General features: G+C 42.2%; 1 protein-coding gene across 2 annotated transcripts in view; it reads right to left on the bottom strand.

The window, feature by feature from the left end:
• Positions 1-23102, bottom strand: part of LOC5569057 (attractin) — an 89012-nt gene extending 65910 nt beyond the window's left edge. For both annotated transcript variants that reach the window (XM_021837824.1, XM_021837825.1), the window contains exon 1: positions 22301-23102. In XM_021837824.1, coding sequence (XP_021693516.1) covers positions 22301-22587 — 287 coding nt within the window. In that variant the 5' untranslated portion in view covers positions 22588-23102. The remainder of the gene's footprint in view (positions 1-22300) is intronic.

Raw genomic sequence — 23102 nt, 5'->3', positions numbered from 1 at the left:
ATCATGCGTGCGAAAAAGAAACCCTTGCGGCGTTGTTGGCTATCGAGGCATTTCGCGGGTATATCGAAGGAGCCCACTTTACCTTGATAACCGACTCGTCCGCCTTATCCCACATTATGACCACTAAATGGAAAACTGCATCCCGTTGTAGTCGTTGGTGCTTAACACTGCAACAGTATGATATGACCATCATACATAGGAAAGGGAAGGACAACATAGTCCCAGATGCTTTGTCCAGGAGCATAGCGGTAATTGAAACCCGATCTTCCTCGGTTTGGTATGACAAAATTATTGAAGAAATAAAAGCCAATCCGGATGATTTCGTAGATTACCGTATTGAGAATGGAAATCTTTACAAATTTGTTTCAGTTCCTAATTTACCCTATGACCATCGGTATGAATGGAAATTCGTTCCGCCAGTCCCAGATAGGGAGGACATTATCCGCGAGAATCACGATGGATCAATGCATCTTGGCGTAGACAAGACGGTTGATCGTATTAAACAACGATACTTTTGGCCAAAATTAGCCGCCGAAGTGCGCGAATACATTCAAGATTGCAAAACCTGTAAGGAGGTCAAAGGAGCTTCCGTACCTGTTGTTCCTCTAATGGGTGACCAGAGAATAACGAAACATCCATGGCAAATCATCGCAATGGATTTTATTGGACCCTTGCCTCGGAGTAAGAAAGGATTCCAGTACATTCTAGTAATTTTGGACCTGTTTAGCAAGTGGATTATGCTCACTCCTGTGCGCAAGATCGACAGTGCTTCCTTGTGTACCATTGTACGCGACCAATGGTTCTTCAGAAATTCAACGCCCGAGGTTATCATAACCGATAACGCCTCATGTTTTCTTTCCAAAGAATTCAAGTCTCTGTTAGAGCGTTTCAATATTCGACACTGGCTGAATGCTAAGTACCATTCACAAGCAAACCCAGTAGAAAGGGTCAATCGCACAGTGAATGCCGCAATAAGGACATATGTTAGAGAAGACCAAAGGTTATGGGATTCCAAGCTTTTGGAAATCGAAACCATATTAAATTCTTCGGTACATTCTGTTACAAAAATGACCCCGTACTTCATAACCCACGGTCATGAATTGTTTGTGAAAGGATCGGATCACAAGGATCTCCCTTCTGAACATGATCAAACTCTTGAACAGCGTTCAGAAAAACAAAAGCAGCTTTTTGAAAAGATTTATGATGTGGTGGAACAAAATTTAAAACTAGCTCACGAGTCAGGAAAGCATCGCTATAACCTAAGACATCGTCAGCACGCCAAAGGATTTGAGATCGGTCAAGACGTCTACTACAGGAACATGAAGCAGTCCAGCGCAGTAAATAACTACAATGCAAAGTATGGTCCAATGTACCTGCCTGGTTGCATAAAGTCCAAACTTGGATCGTCGTCATACGAGATTGAAGACTCAAATGGGAAGTCTTTGGGAATATGGCACGGTTCCCACCTAAAACCAGCGTAGCTTGGAATAGTCTGTCTGCAAATCGATGATAGATTTTTTTTTATTCTCGATGATCCCGTGAACATTAAATTAAATAAAAAAAAACACAATAAAAACTTAATTCGAAATATTATTGAGTTTAACTTTTAGACAGTTGCGTCTAAAGTTTAGAGATCATTTGTTGAGATGAGAATATGGTTAGGATAGAATATTGAAGGGTTTGTAAATATTTTGTTTTAAGGTTGTACAGTTAGTAGTAAGATAGGTTAACATGTGTGTGTGTGTGAGAGAGAGGAAGAGTGAATGGAATGAGTGAATGGAAATAGAGGGATCCCGTTTGATTGATTGGTAAATGAAAGTATGAGAGAGTTGAATCGATAGGTATGTTTAGAAACCCACCAAAGTAAGGTTGTCCCCACAGGTTGAGGGAGTAGAATTGAATTTCCACTTGAGAGAGATGTTTTCTCGGAAAGAAAGAATGATCAAAATGAGCATTTCGTATCGTAACCACGGAGACTTTAAAAAAATGAAGAGTTTCACAATAACTCGTAAACAATCGTCCAGTAAATGAACGATCCGGACCTACTACCCAAAAGAAATGACGTGATACTTATATCATATGGCAATCGTCACGAAAGATTTGAATTAAAATTACACACAATTAAAAATGTGTAATTTTATTCCGAAGAGGGGAACATTGTAACATTTGACAAATGTTCCAACCAAAATGTCTTCAGTTTGGTGTTAGTTTTGCCATACAAAATAAATATAAATGTAAGTAAATGTAAATACAAATGCGAGAACTTATTTGGTTTATATAAAGTTAAACTTTTGCAATATTTGACACACCCTAAATAAAAAAATAAAATTGAAGTAGTAGAATACTAGCCACCGATAGGGCCTACGGAAGTAGAACCACTCAGATATTGAGCTCCACCGCTCAGAATTCAGCATCCCGATGACCTTCATCTTCGAGGAAGTAGGGAAAGTGTACCAGTTATGGCCATAGTGGTTCCCTATTTGGCCATACGTGGAATTTCGATAATTTTCACAATTTAAATCTTTCTGAATGTTTAATCATCAAGATATATCTTAAAACTTACTACTACAACACACAAAATCTTTCAAAATGTGAAAACATTCAAGTAATCCCATATGGCGAAATAGGGAACCGATATGTCCATAACTGGTACACCTACCCTATTGGTGTAACACCAAAATCCAATTGTCCAAAATTCTACCTGGGCGCCTATAAAAGTGCCCGACAGTCAGCCACTGCTCTCTTTTATCCTGGGAAGCCAAGATCAGCGGAAGTGTTCGGCAAAGTAGTTACCCAAAGTGTTGTGAACGTATCACCTTGAAAATAGTGGCAGTGCTCTGAAAAGTTTCAGTTGCGAAGGCAATTAAAGTGATTTGAGTGCTTTTAGTGGCCAGATTGTGGCAAACTGGACCTCCTAATTGCTAACGCGAGGCCAGTCAGAGTGTGAGAGGTCGCCTTCCAGTGTAGAAAATTTGTAAACCGGTTGAGCTAAGTGTTTTGTGACTCCGCGAGTGGAACGGTAATCCCGCCTCCGAAAACGTGACTAGAGTGTCGAACAGCCCTTCAAGGGTGAAGCGATCCTGAGATCCAGCGTGAAGCATCAGCGAGCGAGTACCCGAGAGCGTCGGCCCAGCAACGAAGACGACGCCAACACCAAGCTGTGAGTGAGTTCTGAGCCCTTTTATTCGATTGTTGTGCCTAGTAATTGAATACATTTGGTTAATTGGTTTGTAAAATTAGAATCCTGCTTCAGTTCTTTGCATGCACCGAAAGAAAACATTTCAGGTTGAGAACATTTAGGTCTGTCACGGTAAGTACCTTCAAGCACGTGTGCCGACCCTGAGAGGCAATTTACAAGGTGAGCTAGCTCGGGACGTGAGGACGTCCATGCCATAGACGCGTGGGCGTCAAGGGAAGTTACACTCTGTAACGAAATGTCCGATCGCAATGAAATTCAATAGCGTTCTATGGGAATGTTGTAGCTTTCTTTAAGAGCTAAAAGTGTTTAAATCGGTTGACAAACGGCTGAGATAATTGAGTGACATTTTTTGTAACACACACACACATACACACACACATACACACACACGGACATGTGCTCAGTTCGTCGAGCTCTATCGATTGGTATATGAGACTTGGCCCTCCGGGCCTCGGATCAAAAGTCGGTTTTTCAAGCGATCTTTATACCCTTCTTATGGTTGTAAGAAGGGTAAAAAGGGGAATTTTAGAGATTTTTGAAAATAATGATTTTTATCTCTGTAATTTATAATTCGATTGCAATATGATTGTGAATGATATCCGAGCTTTCAATCGACGAAAAAAGAGCTGAAATTGGATTAAAAATAGCTGAGAAATTGATCAAAATGTAAAAAAAAATGAATATTTCAGAGAAATTTTTTTCCAGTACTTTAGAAAATTCTTCCAATGATATCTCTGAAACTAGTAATCCGATTTCAATGAAAATTTGAAGGCTTATGATTGAATGTCAGAGCTTTCATTAGCCGATAAAAGAACTTAAATCGGTTCAAAAATGGCTGAGATATCGATCAAAATGCAGACAGTTGAAAATATTAGAATATGCTTTTTCTAGTACTTCACGATACTGTTTGAATCATAACTCTGTAACGAAATGTCCGATCGCAATGAAATTCAATAGCGTTCTATGGGAATGTTGTAGCTTTCTTTAAGAGCTAAAAGTGTTTAAATCGGTTGACAAACGGCTGAGATAATTGAGTGACATTTTTTGTAACACACACACACATACACACACACATACACACACACATACACACACACGGACATGTGCTCAGTTCGTCGAGCTCTATCGATTGGTATATGAGACTTGGCCCTCCGGGCCTCGGATCAAAAGTCGGTTTTTCAAGCGATCTTTATACCCTTCTTATGGTTGTAAGAAGGGTAAAAAGGGGAATTTTAGAGATTTTTGAAAATAATGATTTTTATCTCTGTAATTTATAATTCGATTGCAATATGATTGTGAATGATATCCGAGCTTTCAATCGACGAAAAAAGAGCTGAAATTGGATTAAAAATAGCTGAGAAATTGATCAAAATGTAAAAAAAATGAATATTTCAGAGAAATTTTTTTTTCCAGTACTTTAGAAAATTCTTCCAATGATATCTCTGAAACTAGTAATCCGATTTCAATGAAAATTTGAAGGCTTATGATTGAATGTCAGAGCTTTCATTAGCCGATAAAAGAACTTAAATCGGTTCAAAAATGGCTGAGATATCGATCAAAATGCAGACAGTTGAAAATATTAGAATATGCTTTTTCTAGTACTTCACGATACTGTTTGAATCATAACTCTGTAACGAAATGTCCGATCGCAATGAAATTCAATAGCGTTCTATGGGAATGTTGTAGCTTTCTTTAAGAGCTAAAAGTGTTTAAATCGGTTGACAAACGGCTGAGATAATTGAGTGACATTTTTGTAACACACACACACACACACATACACACACATACACACACACATACGCACACACGGCCATGTGCTCAGTTCGTCGAGCTCTATCGATTGGTATATGAGACTTGGCCCTCCGGGCCTCGGATCAAAAGTCGGTTTTTCAAGCGATCTTTATACCCTTCTTATGGTTGTAAGAAGGGTAAAAAGGGGAATTTTAGAGATTTTTGAAAATAATGATTTTTATCTCTGTAATTTATAATTCGATTGCAATATGATTGTGAATGATATCCGAGCTTTCAATCGACGAAAAAAGAGCTGAAATTGGATTAAAAATAGCTGAGAAATTGATCAAAATGTAAAAAAAAATGAATATTTCAGAGAAATTTTTTTCCAGTACTTTAGAAAATTCTTCCAATGATATCTCTGAAACTAGTAATCCGATTTCAATGAAAATTTGAAGGCTTATGATTGAATGTCAGAGCTTTCATTAGCCGATAAAAGAACTTAAATCGGTTCAAAAATGGCTGAGATATCGATCAAAATGCAGACAATTGAAAATATTAGAATATGCTTTTTCTAGTACTTCACGATACTGTTTGAATCATAACTCTGTAACGAAATGTCCGATCGCAATGAAATTCAATAGCGTTCTATGGGAATGTTGTAGCTTTCTTTAAGAGCTAAAAGTGTTTAAATCGGTTGACAAACGGCTGAGATAATTGAGTGACATTTTTTGTAACACACACACACACATACACACACACATACACACACACATACACACACACGGACATGTGCTCAGTTCGTCGAGCTCTATCGATTGGTATATGAGACTTGGCCCTCCGGGCCTCGGATCAAAAGTCGGTTTTTCAAGCGATCTTTATACCCTTCTTATGGTTGTAAGAAGGGTAAAAAGGGGAATTTTAGAGATTTTTGAAAATAATGATTTTTATCTCTGTAATTTATAATTCGATTGCAATATGGTTGTGAATGATATCCGAGCTTTCAATCGACGAAAAAAGAGCTGAAATTGGATTAAAAATAGCTGAGAAATTGATCAAAATGTAAAAAAATGAATATTTAAGAGAAATTTTTTTTCCAGTACTTTAGAAAATTCTTCCAATGATATCTCTGAAACTAGTAATCCGATTTCAATGAAAATTTGAAGGCTTATGATTGAATGTCAGAGCTTTCATTAGCCGATAAAAGAACTTAAATCGGTTCAAAAATGGCTGAGATATCGATCAAAATGCAGACAGTTGAAAATATTAGAATATGCTTTTTCTAGTACTTCACGATACTGTTTGAATCATAACTCTGTAACGAAATGTCCGATCGCAATGAAATTCAATAGCGTTCTATGGGAATGTTGTAGCTTTCTTTAAGAGCTAAACGTGTTTAAATCGGTTGACAAACGGCTGAGATAATTGAGTGACATTTTTTGTAACACACACACACACATACACACACATACACACACACATACACACAATGGGCAGCAGGGACAGGAGTCCAGGGGCTTGACGAACCCCCCCTCTGCGAGTCGGGTGGGAGCTTAGGAAGCATTTCTTAAGCGAAAAAACTCCATGCATCCGTATGGATTACCACCTTTTGGCACTTCTCTCGAGAAGTGACCGAGCTCCTCCCAGTTAGCTCAAGCAGAGGATGCCTAGGATGTGGTGGGGGTTCAACAGTGGGCTCTGTTGGATCTCTGCAAAAAGCCACATATCCGCAAGCAACTCCGTACAAGCGGCCTGGCACCGCTTTCAAAGTGCCATAGCCCAACCATTGGAGTGCCAACCGGCACATCAGGATCGATGCCAGTAACATCCTGATTATGGTATACTGGTGAAGGCGTTCAACAACGGACAAGCTACGGATCACGGATTGGATGGCGTTATTGGGCTGACAGTCGGGCCATTCTGCTCCCTGATTAAGGAAGGGTGACACCGACCTGAAACGGCGAGTGGGCTCATGGTTCGATTGCCTCCGTCCCGTTAAAACCTTGGCAGGCCTCCGGATACGTTCGAAATCTGTCCATCAGTTCTGATGAGTACGTAGGTTCGGATGGAACATTCCCGATCTACGCCGATCTGGCACTGTACCCGGCCCCCATAAGGGTCCGTGTCAACCCTCGCATGGCCTCAATGCTTGCAGGTATAGTTGCTTGCAGGTACAGATAACCATGGGATCGTGAAGGCGACTACGTACGGCGGATGGAGATAGCGGCTCGGAGGGGGGACCCTGAAGAATGGAAGTAAGCGTAATTGAAGTTGAGGAAGAAGTGACAAATCCGTTTGTCAAGAGTGGATTGGTGAGGACACCGCCGCCGCAAACCCAGCAGGTGCAAAAGCAGCCCACGAACGAGCAGCAGGCTCAGCAGCAGGGTCAGCAGCAGTATAGCGTGTGGACGAAACCACCACAACAACCGAGGGTAGAGACAGCGAAAAAGTTGGTGGACGAGCTGCACGAGTATGTGGATAAGAGAAGCAACGTGCACAAAGACATCAAGGCGTTGGTGATTAAGCTCCAAGGCGCTCTTGGTTCAGCTGTAAAGGAGTGGAAAAACGTAGTGCAGAGAGCAGAAGCAGGGGAGAAGGAGTTGTTAGCGGTTAAAACTGCCTTAGAGGCATGTCGCGCAGCGGAAATGCGAAGGGCAGAAGCCGACACAGCTACGAGGGAGGTCAGCGCGGCGAGAAGTATCCCCCCAGGGGTGCAGTCCACGCCCTTCTTCACACCGAAGAGGCCAAGGGCATCGCCTGGAGATGTCAGACCAGGTGGTCCCAAGAGACACAAGGATGTCCGTGTCACTGGAGCTAAACCACCACCAGAAGCAACCGACGTGGTAAACAGCCACACTGAATGGCAGGTCGTTGGCAAAAAGAATAGAAAGAAGGAGAAAGCGAGCAAGAAAAAACCGCCCGAAAAACGTAAGGTCGTCAGGACGAGGAATAAGAGCGAGGCTCTCATCGTCAAAGCGAGTGACGACTCGTACGCCGAAGTTCTACGCGCTATGCGGATGAACCCGGATCCTAAGGAGCTAGGGGAAGACGTGCAAAAGGTCAGGCGCACTCGTAATGGAGAGATGCTCTTTGAGCTGAAAAGAGATCCCAAGGCAGGCAGCATCTCGTACAAGGAGCTTACCGAGAAAGCTCTCGGAAACAAGGTGGAAGTAAGAGCCTTGTGCCCGGAAGCGACTCTCCTGTGTAAAGATCTGGACGAGATTACCACGGAGGAGGAAGTAAAATTAGCCCTGAAGGAGCAATGCGAGCTAGGAGAGGTCCAGATGACCATCCGTATCAGGAATGGGCCTGATGGCACGAAGGTAGCATCAATTAAGCTGCCAGTAGATGCAGCTAATAAAGCGTTGAGAGTGGAGAAAGTATGTGTGGGCTGGTCTGTGTGCCCGTTGAGCGTTTCCCAGCAACCGGACGTGTGCTTCAAGTGTCTGGGCTTTGGTCACTTCGCACGGAATTGCCAAGGGCCGGATAGGAGCAAACTATGCAGAAGGTGTGGCGAGGAAGGTCACAAGGCAAAGGATTGCTCGAAGCCTCCGAAATGCCTAATTTGCGCTGCTACGGGGGATAACGAACACCCTACAGGCGGTAGCAGATGCCCAGCCTCCAAACGAGCGAGAGCAACGAAGTCCCAGTGGAGGTAGTGCAAATCAACCTCAACCACTGTGATACGGCACAACATCTTCTGCGGCAATCTGTTGCGGAACATAGATGCGATGTTGCGATAATTTCGGAGCCATACCAAATTCCACCCGGAGATGGAAACTGGATATCAGATGGAACCAAAACTGCAGCGATATGGACAGTGGGAAAATACCCCATTCAAGAAGTGGTGCACTGCGCAGATGAAGGATTCGTTATAGCCAAAATCAACGGTGTCTTCATCTGTAGTTGTTATGCGCCTCCACGATGGACGATCGAACAGTTCAACCGGATGTTGGACAAACTGACGGAAGAGCTAACCGACCGAAGACCAGTGGTAGTAGCTGGAGACTTCAATGCTTGGGCGGTCGAATGGGGCAGCCGCCTCACGAACCCAAGGGGGAGCAGCCTTCTGGAGGCCCTAGCTAAGTTGAACGTCGATCTCGCCAATGACGGTACCACCACCACCTACCGTAAGGATGGTCGAGAGTCTATCATCGATGTCACTTTCTGCAGCCCAGGAATGATACGTGATATGAACTGGAGAGTATGCGAGGATTACACCCACAGCGACCACCAAGCGATTCGGTACCGCTTTGGGCGCTGTTTGCAGATGGAATCGAGTGGAGCCCAGATATACGAGCGGAGGTGGAAAACAGAGATTTTTAACAAGGACGTGTTCGTGGAAGCGATGAGGCGTGAGAATAACTTAGTAAACCTAAGCGCAGAGGAGTTGACTGCAGCCCTATCGCGGGCGTGCGATGCAACTATGCCGAGGATGGGGAAACCTAGAAACTGTCGACGACCAGCCTACTGGTGGAATTCGACGATCGGTGACCTACGCGCACATTGCTTCCAAGCTAGGAGGAGGATGCAGAGGGCTAGCAACAACGTCGAAAGAGAAGAAAGAAGATTGCCCTATAGGGCGGCAAGGGCCGCACTCAACAAGGCAATCAAGCTCAGCAAGAAAGCGTGCCTGGAAGAGCTCTACCGCAATGCCAACGAAAACCCGTGGGGGAATGCCTACAAAGTGGCCATGGCAAAGATGAAAGGTCCAGCAATACCACCCGACAGATGTCCGGAGAAAATGAAGGTTATTATCGAAACTCTTTTTCCGACGCACGAGCCTACGGTCTGGCCACCTACACCGTACGATGAACAGGATGTACACGACGAAGAGACCCGTCTAACGAACGAGGAACTGGTCGTGGTATCGAAAGCCTTACCAGTGAAGAAGGCACCGGGTCCGGACGGGATTCCAAACTTGGCCCTTAAAACGGCAATCCAGGAGAATCCAGACATGTTCAGGACTACACTGCAAAAATGTATGGAGGACGGAAACTTTCCCGACATTTGGAAGCGACAAAAGCTGGTGCTGCTACCAAAGCCAGGTAAGCCGCCCGGCGATCCTTCTGCATATAGGCCGATATGCTTGTTGGATACTGTCGGAAAACTGTTGGAGAGAGTGATTCTTAACAGGCTTACGAAGTATACGGAGAACGAGAACGGTCTATCGAACATGCAGTATGGATTCCGGAAAGGTAGATCTACGATAGATGCCATCCGAATGGTAGTGGAAACCATGGAGACGGCACAGAAGCAGCAGAGGAGAGGGAACCGATATTGTGCGGTTGTCACTCTTGACGTTAAAAACGCTTTCAACAGCGCCAGCTGGGTAGCAATTGCCGACTCGTTGCACAGGTTGAGGGTGCCTAAGTATCTATGTCAGATTCTGAAAAGCTATTTTCAGAACCGGACACTGATATATGAAACAGATGCCGGGATCACAAATCTGTTGGTTACGGCGGGCGTTCCACAGGGATCCATCTTGGGTCCCACCCTTTGGAATGTCATGTACGATGAAGTGCTGAAGCTGAACCTGCCCAGAGGAGTCAAGATTGTCGGTTTTGCGGACGATGTAGTGCTTGTAGTGATCGGCGAATCACGGGAAGAGGTGGAGGTACTGGCAACGGAGGCGATAGATGCCGTGGAAAATTGGATGCGAGAGAAGAAGCTAGCGTTGGCCCATCAAAAGACTGAATTGGTTATGATCAGTAACCGGAAGGCAGTACAAAATGTGAGCATCATGGTCGGTGAGTGCATCATAAACTCGAAGCGAGAAGTGAAACACCTGGGCGTGATGTTGGACGACCGTTTGAATTTCAACAGTCACGTCGACTACGTCTGCAATAAGGCGACAAAGGTGATATCGGCCTTATCCCGAATTATGCCTAACAATTCTGCGATTACCAGTAGCAAGAGGAGGCTACTGGCGAGCGTGTCAACGTCGATCATCCGGTATGCAGCTCCAGCGTGGTCGGCGGCACTGAAGACAGGACGAAATCGTGCCCAGTTGAACCGTACGTTTAGGCTGATGGCAATGCGTGTAGCGAGTGCGTATCGAACGATATCATCGCACGCCGTGCACGTAATAGCCGGAATGATTCCTATCTGCCTTCTACTGGAGGAGGATAGCCAGTGCTACAGGGATCGAGCCACAGGGAGAGGCCGGAACAGAGCGAGAGCCAACACGCTTAGTAAATGGCAGCAGCAATGGAACAACGCAGAGAAGGGCAGGTGGACTTACCGACTGATTCCAAACGTGTCGATATGGACCACTAGAGCGCACGGCGAGATTAATTTTCAACTGACGCAATTCCTGTCTGGTCATGGCTGCTTTAAGCAGTACTTGCACAGGTTCGGCCACGCAAGGTCACCGTTGTGCCCTGAATGCCGAGACATAGAAGAAACACCAGAGCACGTAGTCTTTACTTGTCCACGGTTTGCACAGCAGCGAAGCGAAATGACTGCCATCGTCGGAGACGACGTGAACGTGGAAAATATCGTCCTAAAGATGTGTAGTAATGAAGATAAGTGGAACGCGGTGAACCGATCTGTTGTTCAGATTATGTCAACACTACAGCGGACATGGCGAGAGGAGCAGCGTCAGATGACGTAGGCAGCCCTGCCGAACGAAGAAGGGCGCCGGACTGTTTTCGACACTCTAAAAGAGCGGACGAAGGGAAAGTGATACTGCTCGGTTCCGGGAGATATTCCTTTGCCGGGGAACTCTCCGCCGGAGTAGGCTAGATCCACCGCCGGGGACTAGCTGAGTAGACGCGACGTAGCACCGGTCCCGGGTCGTAGGAGCACCAGTGAACCGGAAGTTAGCCTCCACCGGAATCGCTGGACTGACTCCGGCACCCTACCGGTCGGCCCGTAAAAAATTGAAGAGCAGCAGTAGCAGCAGCAGAAGAAGAATCGGTATCGGAAGAACTTCCATAGCCGGGGAATTCTTCGTCGGTGTAGGCTAGGTTCACCGCCGGGGACTAGTTGAGTAGACGTGTCATAGCGACGGTTGAGGGTCGTCGAGGCACCAGTGAACCGGAAGCTAGGCTCCACCGGAATCGCTGGACTGACTTCGGCACCCCTCCGGTCGGCTCGTATCGTAGAAGTAGAAGAATCGGTATCGGGAGAAATTCCACCGCCGGGGAACTCTCCGTCGGTGTAGATTAGGTCCACCGTCGGGGACTGGTCGAGTAGAATACGTCGGAACGCTGGTATTGAATAGTCGGGGCGCCTACGAACCGGAAGTTATGCTCAACCGGAATCGTTGGACCGACCTCGGCATCTTACCAGCTGAACTATGGAAAGGAGATAGTCGCCGTAACCGTACGAGTGCGGGCTTTGTATGAGCTCAGAGTGGTGCACAAACTGGAGCCGAAGGGCTCAGAATGTTGCATGTAGGTACTAACAAATTGACGGGTCGCCAAAGGGCGAAAATAGGTATTAACAAATTACTAACGAGTGGAGCCGAAGGGCTCAGCATGAGGCACGTCGTTGAACGGTTTTAAAACTGCTAACAGGAGTCGAAGGGCTCAGGAGCCAAAGGGCTCAGGAGCCGAAGGGCTCAGGAGCCGAAGGGCTCAGGAGCCGAAGGGCTCAGGAGCCGAAGGGCTCAGGAGCCGAAGGGCTCAGCATGTAGAATAACAAATTGAAGTGGTGCGCTCAGCACGTTGTCCTCCCCTTCGAAGTAATACCGGAAGGTAGTTCCGGAGGGTGATGGTGATGGTACTAAACCTAGGAGAGTGTTTTTAGTGGGGAAGGCACTAAGTGGATCCCACACCGCGCCAAAAATTACACTGGCATGAGCATGAACAAATACAGGCCAGTCTATGAAGATTTTTAAACTCCTAGTTGCATGAAAAAAAAAAAAAAAAAAAAAAAAAAACACACACATACACACACATACACACACACATACACACACACGGACATGTGCTCAGTTCGTCGAGCTCTATCGATTGGTATATGAGACTTGGCCCTCCGGGCCTCGGATCAAAAGTCGGTTTTTCAAGCGATCTTTATACCCTTCTTATGGTTGTAAGAAGGGTAAAAAGCTTGCATGGCCTACGGTCAATGCCAGCGAACCTTTGGTAAAACTTGTGGCCTCAAACCCAAATATATCAAATGGATTTACACAACAGTTGTTCGACCAATATTGGCATATGGATGTCTTGTGTGGTGGCAAAAGGGCGAAGTGAGAACAATCCAATCAAAATTGGGCCATCTCTAAAGGATGTGCTTGATGGAGATGTCTGGTGCGTTTTCTATGACTCCCACGGCAGCGCTCGAGGCTCTTTTCGACGTTGTGCCACTACACATATATCTTAAACAAGAAGCACTTTCTTGCTCTTACCGTTTATGGGTACTGGATCTACTGGAGAATAATCCAGTGAATCGTAGATCTACACACTTCGTTGATTCCACTTTTGGTGAATTGAGACAAAATTGTCCTTGCTCCAAGTGATCTCACAATTGCTTGTCAGTTTCCTTACAGGACATTTCTCGCGTAACAATTCAAAAGGGCCAATCCTCAGATCGTTGACTCTGAGAAAATTCGATTTGAATATCATTCACCACATTTTCAATTCCTATTTTTCAGATTTCAAATCAATCAATGTGATTTCTTGCTATTTGAGTGACGATTTACTGTTACTACACACTAATAATTGATTTTATTCTGAAAACTGACAAAAATGTGGAAAAAATGATGAGTTTAAATGCTTGGCCCATTTTCGATTTTCATCAAGGCATGGGCCTTTTTTATTGGCCAAAATAGAATTTTATTAGCGTGCTTTGCCCAAGACTAGGCCTTTTCGGTTCTCAATGAATGAGCAAGAGAGAGTCATTGGCCTCTCACCATGCTAAGGCCAATGACAGTTTGCGAAATTTTCCGATTGTAGGCCTTCTTGATGGAGCGAGAACCAATCATTGGCCTTTTCGAGCGGGGGCCAATGAATGATTTGGAAAAAAGCGGTTATTGGCCGTTTTGAAAACCGAGTTTATAACGGTAAGTTTTATGATTATGTTGACAATGTTTGCATAGTTTGTGGGTGTTGGGAGATGCTATCGAATGGTATCAAAACCCGATTTGTTTAAAATTTGATTATTGGCCCTTTAGAATTGTTACGCGAGATTTACCACACAAACCCCTTCACGGGAAGAGTGGACGTCTGGCTATTTGGAAAGAAGTATATCAAACAATATAGTATGTTACACTGATGGCTCCCTTCTTGAAGGTAGAGCTGGTGCAGGAGTATATTCTCGTGAGCTAAGGCTGAACCAGTTTTACTCACTTGGTAGAAACTGCACCGTTTTTCAGACGAAAATATTTGCTCTTTTGTGTGGAGTGCAATCAGCACTTCAACAGCGCGTAATGGGTAAAGTCATATACTTGTGTTCAGATAGTCAGGCTGCTATAAAAAAAATCAGTCAACTCTGTAAACCTTGTATGGATACCTGACCATTCTTTCATCGCGGAAATAAATTGGCTGATGAGCTAGCTCGCGATGGAGCATCGCATGACTTCATTGGCCCTGAGTCAGCTATTCCAATTTCGAAGTGCTGGGTGAAGCTTCAGGGCGGCAACTCAGCACAAGCAATATTGGAATAGTTAGGAGTCGTGTCGTCAAACAAAATTGTACGTTACTGAGCCATCTCCAAGGGTGGCGAAGTATTTAACAAATCTGTCAAAGCAGAATTGCAGTCTCTTGGTCAGAGCGATGACTGGCCACTGCCGACTCAACTATCACATGGCAAACATTCAGCGTGCAAACTCTTTTGTGTGTGATAGTTGTGACTCCGATTATGGAACTTCGTATCACCTGATATGTAACTGTCCAGTTTTTGCGCAAATGCGATTCCAATTACTTGGTAAACACTTATTAAGTGAAACTGAATTCAGAAGCTTGAATATTCAGGACATTCTGTTATTCTTAACCCGCTGTGGTAATGAGCTATAGGCTCTCTTTACGGTCATGCGTTTTGCAGTGACCTTTTAAGGGCGCTGTTCGAACCCATTGTAGTATGGAGCTACATGCTCTTAATTCGCTTATGCGATCTTCCCTCTTCAAGGGACCCCATTCCTTTTCTTTTTAAATTCTTTATTAGTATCATTCCAAACATTACATTCATTTCTTATATCTAGGTGTTCTGTGTTATTAGACAACACTATCATCCTAATTTGGTAAAATAAATTTAAGATTTTATTAACATTTTGTTAACAACATATTACATTTCATTTGCCGTAGCAGTTCAGATTTTTTACAGGTGAGTTGATTTCACCTGCTTATAAGAGAAAAAAAACCTTTTCAATATACTTAACCTAACTTAACCTAGACATATAACGCATTAATCGTGACAATAGAAGGTTGTAACGATTTTTGCCTGAAATTATTTATTATTTTATTTGACATTTGTTCTAATGTTTCAACATTGGATATTCTATGTAACTCATTGGTACTATACCAGGGAGGAAGTCTCAGAATCATTTTCAAAATTTTATTTTGAATTCTCTGCAGAGCTTTCTTCCTGGTATTACAACAGCTAGTCTATATTGGTACAGCATACAACATGGCTGGCCTGAAAATTTGTTTGAATATCAAAAGCTTGTTCCTAACACAAAGCTTTGATTTTCTATTAATAAGGGGATAGAGACATTTTACATATCTATTACATTTGGCTTGAATGCCCTCAATGTGATTTTTGAAGGTTAAATTCTTATCTAGCATGAGCCCTAGATACTTAACTTCATCTGACCAATTTATTGGAACCCCTCTCATCGTGACAACATGTCTACTTGAAGGTTTCAAATAAAGAGCTTTTGGTTTATGTGAGAATATTATTAGTTGAGTTTTGGAAGCATTAGGAGAAATCTTCCATCTTTGCAAGTATGAAGAAAAAATATCCAAACTTTTTTGCAATTGACTACAGATGACACGCAGGCTTCGTCCTTTGGCGGAGAGGCCTGTGTCATCCGCAAACAAAGATTTTTGACATCCCTGAGGTAACTCAGGTAAGTCAGATGTGAAAATATTGTATAATATTGGTCCCAAAATGCTGCCTTGAGGAACACCAGCTCTTACAGGAAGTCTTTCAGATCTGGAGTTCTGATAATTAACCTGAAGTGTACGATTTGACAGATAACTTTGAATTATTCTAACAATGTATGTTGGAAAATTAAAGTTTTTTAATTTTACAATCAAACCTTCATGCCCAACGCTGTCGAATGCTTTTTCTATGTCTAGAAGAGCAAGACCAGTAGAATAGCCTTCAGATTTGTTGGAACGGATCAAATTTGTTACACGTAAAAGTTGATGAGTGGTCGAATGTCCATGGCGGAATCCGAACTGTTCATTGGCAAAAATTGAATTTTCGTTGATGTGGGCCATCATTCTGTTCAAAATAACCTTTTCAAAAAGTTTACTGATGGAGGAAAGCAAACTGATTGGACGATAGCTAGAAGCTTCTGCAGGATTTTTGTCTGGTTTTAAAATTGGAACAACCTTAGCATTTTTCCATTTGTCAGGAAAATATGCTAATTGAAAACATTTGTTAAATATATCAACTAACAATGATAAGCTACTTTCTGGAAGTTTCTTGATAAGGATGTAGAAAATTCCATCATCGCCAATAGCTTTAATATTTTTGAATTTTTTAACAATAGTTCTCACTTCTTCCAAATCAGTCTCCCAGGCATTTTCGAAAACGTTCTCTTGATTGAGAATATTACTAATTAACTCCTGAGTAACTTGATTTTCAATTGGACTAGTAAGTCCTAAATTAAAATTGTGCGCAATTTCAAACTGCATAGCAAGTTTTTGAGCTTTTTCGCAATTAGTTAGTAATAATTCGTTTTCCTCTTTCAATGCCGGTATTGGCTTCTGAGGTTTTTTCAAGATTTTAGATAATTTCCAAAAGGGCTTAGAGCCAGGGTCCAATTGAGAAATTTTATTTTCAAAATTTTTGTTTCTTAATTGAGCAAAACGTTTCTTGATTTCTTTCTGCAAATCCTGCCATATAATTTTCATAGCAAGATCGCGAGTGCGTTGAAATTGCCTTCTCCTCACGTTTTTAAGACGGATCAAGAGTTTAAGATCATCGTCTATAATCACGGATTCAAATTTTACTTCACATTTTGGAATTGCAATGCTCCGGGCTTCAACAATGGAATTTGTTAAAGTTTCAAGAGCATTGTCAATATCAAGTTTAGTTTCTAAAGAAATGTTAACATCAAGATTAGAGTCAACATACGTTTTATATATATACCAGTCGGCTCGTAAATAATTGAAGGAGCTGATAGGATTGAGAATCGCTTCTTGGGATATTTGAAATGTAACAGGGACATGATCAGAATCAAAATCAGCATGAGTAATCAGTTGGCTATAAAGATGACTAGCGTCAGTTAAGACCAAATCAATCGTAGATGGATTTCTAGAAGAGGAAAAACATGTAGGGCTATCAGGGTATTGAATTGAGAAATATCCTGAAGAGCACTCATCAAATAAAATTCTGCCGTTGGAATTACTTTGAGAATTATTCCATGACCGATGTTTGGCATTGAAGTCACCAATGACAAAAAATTTTGACTCATTGCGAGTCAATTTTCGCAAGTCAGTTTGGAGCAAATGAACTTGCTGTCCAGAGCATTGAAAAGGCAAATAGGCAGCTATGAAAGTATATTTACCAAACTGTGTTTCAACAGAAACACCTAAAGTTTCAAAAACTTTAGTTTCAAATGATGAAAACAGTTGATGATGTATACGCCTATGAATGATGATTGCAACTCCCCCACATGCACCATCAAGTCGATCATTACGATAAACAAAAAAGTTAGGATCTCTTTTGAGTTTAGATCCAGGTTTTAAATACGTTTCGGTAATAACTGCTATATGCACGTTATTAACCGTAAGAAAATTAAACAGCTAAATTCTTGAGAAAGCCCTTTCCGAACAATGCCAGATTGGGTTCTCTTTTTCATAATGATTACTTGGACTGGGGAGAATCCAAGTAAATCATTTATTCCATTTTTGATCTCTTCAGGTGATTTATAGTCACTTGAGAGACCTTTCAAGACAACTTTGAACAAACGTTCAGTTTTGTCGTCATAAGTAAAAAAATTGTGCTTCTTCTCTTCAAGCTGTTTGAGAAGAAGTTCGCGATCTTTAAGAGTTTCCGGCAAAACGCGACAGTCTCCTTTCTTTGCGATATGGAAGGAAACCTTGATTCCCCTAATGGAGTTCAAGATCTCCTGCCTAAATCCCCCGAATTCGGAACAACTGACCACGATAGGCGGCACTCTTTGCTTCCTCACTTGAATCAAAGAGCCTGGGCTAGGGCTGCTTCCATTTGGTGTTCGGAAAATTTGTCTAGAGCATCAAACTGATTGCTCATTTCGATACAATTATTCATTTCATCCTTGGAAGAAAGTTCGCATTCCGGGGAAGCGTCCTTTCTTCCATTCTTGCCACGTGTAGTGACAGTTTTAAATCCCACTTTTTTGGAATGCAGAGATTCACCCTTCCTTTTGTTAGTTGTTGATACCATGTTTAGTTAATAAACGAAAAAGACGTGACCTTCGAGAGGTTTTTTCCCAAGACGGTGTCCAAGAAGGATTACCACCGCTAGCTTTCGCCAACGGGTCCAACGAAAAATCGAAGGCACGGGTCCAAACAAGGATCGTAAAGGGATCAATAGTAGAAAAAATAGTACTGAAAAGTACTGTTTGAGTAGCACTGAAAAGTACCGTTTTTAATTTTAGCACTGAAAAGTACTGCTTATGTAGCACTGAAAAGTACTGTTTTATTGCTTTAGGTAGTTTTTAAGAAAACTTCCAAGAGCTGAGAGAATTCGTGTACGCACAGCACGAAGGTACGATGCGCACTGGGACCCCATTCCTATTTCCTCCCATCTTTCCCTTCCCTTTCCTCTTCCATCGGGTAGATGATAAAATAGCCTCAAATATGGCGATGACACAAATCTCCCAACTGGTGGGGAACGTGCCTTTGGAGCCGGCCTTCTGATACCTGATACCTTGTACCTTTTAATTCCACCCCTAATGCTTATATTTGATAGATCCATTGTGGATACGAGTAATTGACACTGAAGGACACTCCAACTGGTAGTCGAAATACGCGTATCTGTCGAACATATACATTTACGGCGGAATTAAAAGGTACAAGGTACTCCAATCTACTTTTTAGCTTCTCTATTAAGATTCTGCTCAGAGGATTCAAATAAATTAAAAATAGTTAAGAATTTGTGATAGGATTCCTAGAAGAATTTGAGTGAAACTTCTAGAGGAGGAAAGCCTGGAGGAACCGCAGAAAGTATTCCAGAAGAAATCTCTCAAGAAATAACTAAAAGTTTCTAAAGCATTTCCTTGACAAAATCGGAAAGGGAATTCCTGGAGAATAATCGCGTAAAAATCTCTGAAGGTTCCTCTGGAGCCTCTTGAATTTTGCACCAGGATTCACCCCAAAGAGGCAGAGAAAAATAGAGACTTTAGGACGATTTTTGGGTAAAAATTAACACTAAAGATCTTGGATTCAAAATAGATGCTTCCATTAAAATAGATACCAAGTCTCTAGAAAAAGACTTGCTACCAGTCCTGTCATTGACACTATCCACAACCAAATGATAGGTATGGAAAAAATTAAATCGTTTACTATTTACGAATATTTAAAAGCAAGCATGTTTCTAATTCATAATCACAGCCACTTTTCCTACATTCTAATAACAGTTAAGTTTGTCAGGGAGACACTATTTTCAACTTTCTTAACATTATATTTTTCATGTTTGGATTGACTCTGAGCGAATCGATTTATTTTATCAATATAGGTATTCTATAATAACGCATATTATACAGAAAGTCGTTCGGGTATTTGTCTTCTCAATATTATTAGCTTGAAAAAAAAAAAGATTCAGCGAGAATGTTCTTTACAAAATGTAGAACATATTACATGTTCCACAATCATATATTTGTAAAAAAAAAAATACAAAAGAACTGGGAAGATTGAATTTTAAAACTTTGGATATAAGAAGAACTTTAAGCCTGTCTTAGCCAAAGTTTTTCTAAGGACTTGTTAAAACATAATGAAAGATAGAAGTTTGATTTAATAGTTTGCTTTTGTGTTTTCGATTCTATATTTTGAATTGCATCACCAAAACAGCATTTCTAGAAAAAATTGGTTTCAAACAAACTAAGTTATTCAAAATTACTTTAACAATTCAAGACCAACAATTGAAAAGGCCTCAAGTGCAAAATGTAAACAAATCGGTTTTCTGCTGATTTCAGTGTATAAGAGCCTATTCTTACTAAAACATACAATAGTCATTTAAAAATATGCATAAAAGTTGAAAAAATAACATTTTTCTAAAAGGCCCCATCTCATTTTCCGCTAACCAGGATATTCATCGCAAATGCGGCCTTTTTTCAAAAAGGCCTCATTTCTATATCTGACGGAAACCGAGTTGAGGCCTGTTAAACAAACATAAAAATTGCAATGTATATTGCGAAAAACGTTCCAAATTCACTAAGTAGATGCAGGTTATACTACGGAACGACTGCTCCTTGTATTATTTTACACATTGGTTGTCTAAACTAAACGGCGAACATTATCAAGTTTTCCGTCTGGTTCCGGTAGACTGATGTATTTTGTATCATACTACCAAATAATACCTGTGTCAGCCTGTCTGTACTTCACAACTTATCAACAAAAACACGATTTGGTTTCAATTGCATGAAGAATAACGTTCAATTGTAATAATATTTAAATTGAACCAATATTTCCGTACATTTTCTCGACGACATACTCGCGTACCACATACATAATGTTCATGGATGACGAAGGGTTCAATCAATCACACATTTATACGACCGCACGAATCTTCTCTTGCTGTAGGGATCTCCATGTACTTTACTTCACCACTTAACACTCTTCTACACTTCAAATTTCTTATTTCATCATCAATGTTGAATGATTTTCTAAAGGCCTCATCAGAAGATGATGAAAAAACAAGCCACAACTAGAAGGCCTCAACACACTTTAGAGTAAACAAAGGCGTCAACTCACAGGCCTCATCAGCGTCGGCCGGCGTCTATGGGCACAAATGAAAAGGGCTGCATAGCTTTTGGTGAAATAAAAGTCAAAGGAATTTGACTCGTTTTTTTAGCAGGATTTTTTGCTAAAATGATAGTAATGAATATTCATAGCTATAAATCAGTTTATCCATCGACTTTCAGGACGATAAAATAACATAAAATCTCGCATACTCTGAGATAACGCCCTAAAAGCCATTGGTAACCACGAGCGTAGCTCGTTGTTTCCGAGCAAATGAAGGAATAAGCATCCAAACCAACATCACGGGCAGGTGGATATTGATCCTTTCTTCCCCATAGCGTTATTAAATAACATGAAAATCCATTCAGATGCTCAGTAACAACGAGCTACACACATGGTTACCAATGGCTTTTAGGGCGAGATCAGAAGTTATGCGAGAAATGCTTAAATTCATAATTTAAATTTGATTTATTGTTTGACAAAAGAAGATTGTATTTTTCTCATTGTTTACTTTTTGGAGATGAGGCCTTTTGAATTGTTAGTCTTGAATTTTCAAATGAAAGTCGATAAATAGTTAGTTTTTTTATTTATCAATTGTCTTACGACTCGATCATTTATTTCTGTGTTGAGTGAGGTAAATGAGCGTAACTATAAATTCTTTCTAATCATTATAGACCTAATATAGGGGTTTTCCTTAGTTTAGTGGTTAGAGTCCGCGGCTACAGAGCAAAGCCAAGCTGAAGGTGTCTGGGTTCGAATCCCGGTCGGTCCAGGATCTTCGTAATGGAAATTTCCTTGACTTCCCTGGGTATAGTGTATCATCGTACCTGCCACACGATATACGCATGCGAAAATGGTAACTTTGGCAAAGAAAGCTCTCAGTTAATAACTGTGGAAGTGCTCATAAGAACACTAAGCTGAGAAGCAGGCTCTGTCCCAGTGAGGACGTTAATGCCAAGAAGAAGAAGACCTAATCGTACTAATTCGATAAAGCCAGTTTTTGTCTGAAATTGGTAGCTATTCTGTGCTGCATGCACATCATCAATCTATTCAGAAAGCAAAGCACAAGACAATCATCTCCGAATCTGCGGTATCAAACAGCTGTCTTTGAACTTTTAATCGAAACCATCTCCTGACTCATCGCCGAATGTTTTATCAGCCCAAAACCATAAACGTTTCCCTTTTACCACTCTTCTAGCACTAGTAAAAGTGGGCCACCACCTGACCGACCTCCCAGTGCACCGTCCGGAGGAACAGGTTTTGAAAACACATTTCCCTTTCCCCAACCACTCTCGAGCTCGCGACTTACCTAACTTTTCCTCCGCAGAACTGGCACTCGGAACCCTGCCACCCGTCCGGACAAACGCAGGTCCCATTCCGGCAGGTGCCCCCGTTCATGCACTTGATGTCGGAACACTTCCCGACGGCGGCTGGGCCCCCGAGGCTGATTCCCGAATTGCTTCCGCCTGCCAGTGTCAGCACACAAAACTGCACCAGAATGAGGCCAAGGGGCCAGCAATGCATCCACCAAACACTACTCCTGTTGTTGACCAGCGGACATTTTCTACGACTTCGAGGCCCCGGATCGTGGGACATTTTCCCGGAACGTTCCGCCAGCTTAATCACTTTGATTTTTCTTCTTCTTCCGCACTACGCCCCTCCACTTCTTCGCCCCTTCCAGACACCTAGCACTGCTTTTCACTTTGTCGAAAGCAAAAAAAAAACCTATCAGCGAACCAATTTCGCCTCAGCAGCTCTGCCACCGCAAAACATTTTTCCACTTTTTGTGTTTTATTTTCGCTCACCCCCGAAGTTTTTTTTTCTTCCTTGTGTTTTTCACATCACTATATTATTATGGACACAACAGCTAACGGGACCTCCAGCAGATGATGGCGGCCAGATTCACGGCCCACGGCGAGAACAATAATGATCTGGATCACGGTTGTCCACTTTTGCTGCGTTTTTTTTTTCTCTCACGCACGAATGTCCGACTTTTGTATGGCGATGATGATTTTGGATTTGCGGACTACTCGACTGGACGACGACGACGACCTCTTCTTCTGTCTGCTTTTGTGACGTTTATGATGAGATTTTCTTCGTTTTCGTGGTGG

Source organism: Aedes aegypti, chromosome 1, assembly GCF_002204515.2.
Source record: "Aedes aegypti strain LVP_AGWG chromosome 1, AaegL5.0 Primary Assembly, whole genome shotgun sequence".
Lineage (NCBI taxonomy): Eukaryota > Metazoa > Arthropoda > Insecta > Diptera > Culicidae > Aedes > Aedes aegypti.
The sequence above is the reverse complement of the archived record's forward strand: the minus strand, read 5'-3'. Positions and strand labels throughout refer to the sequence as shown.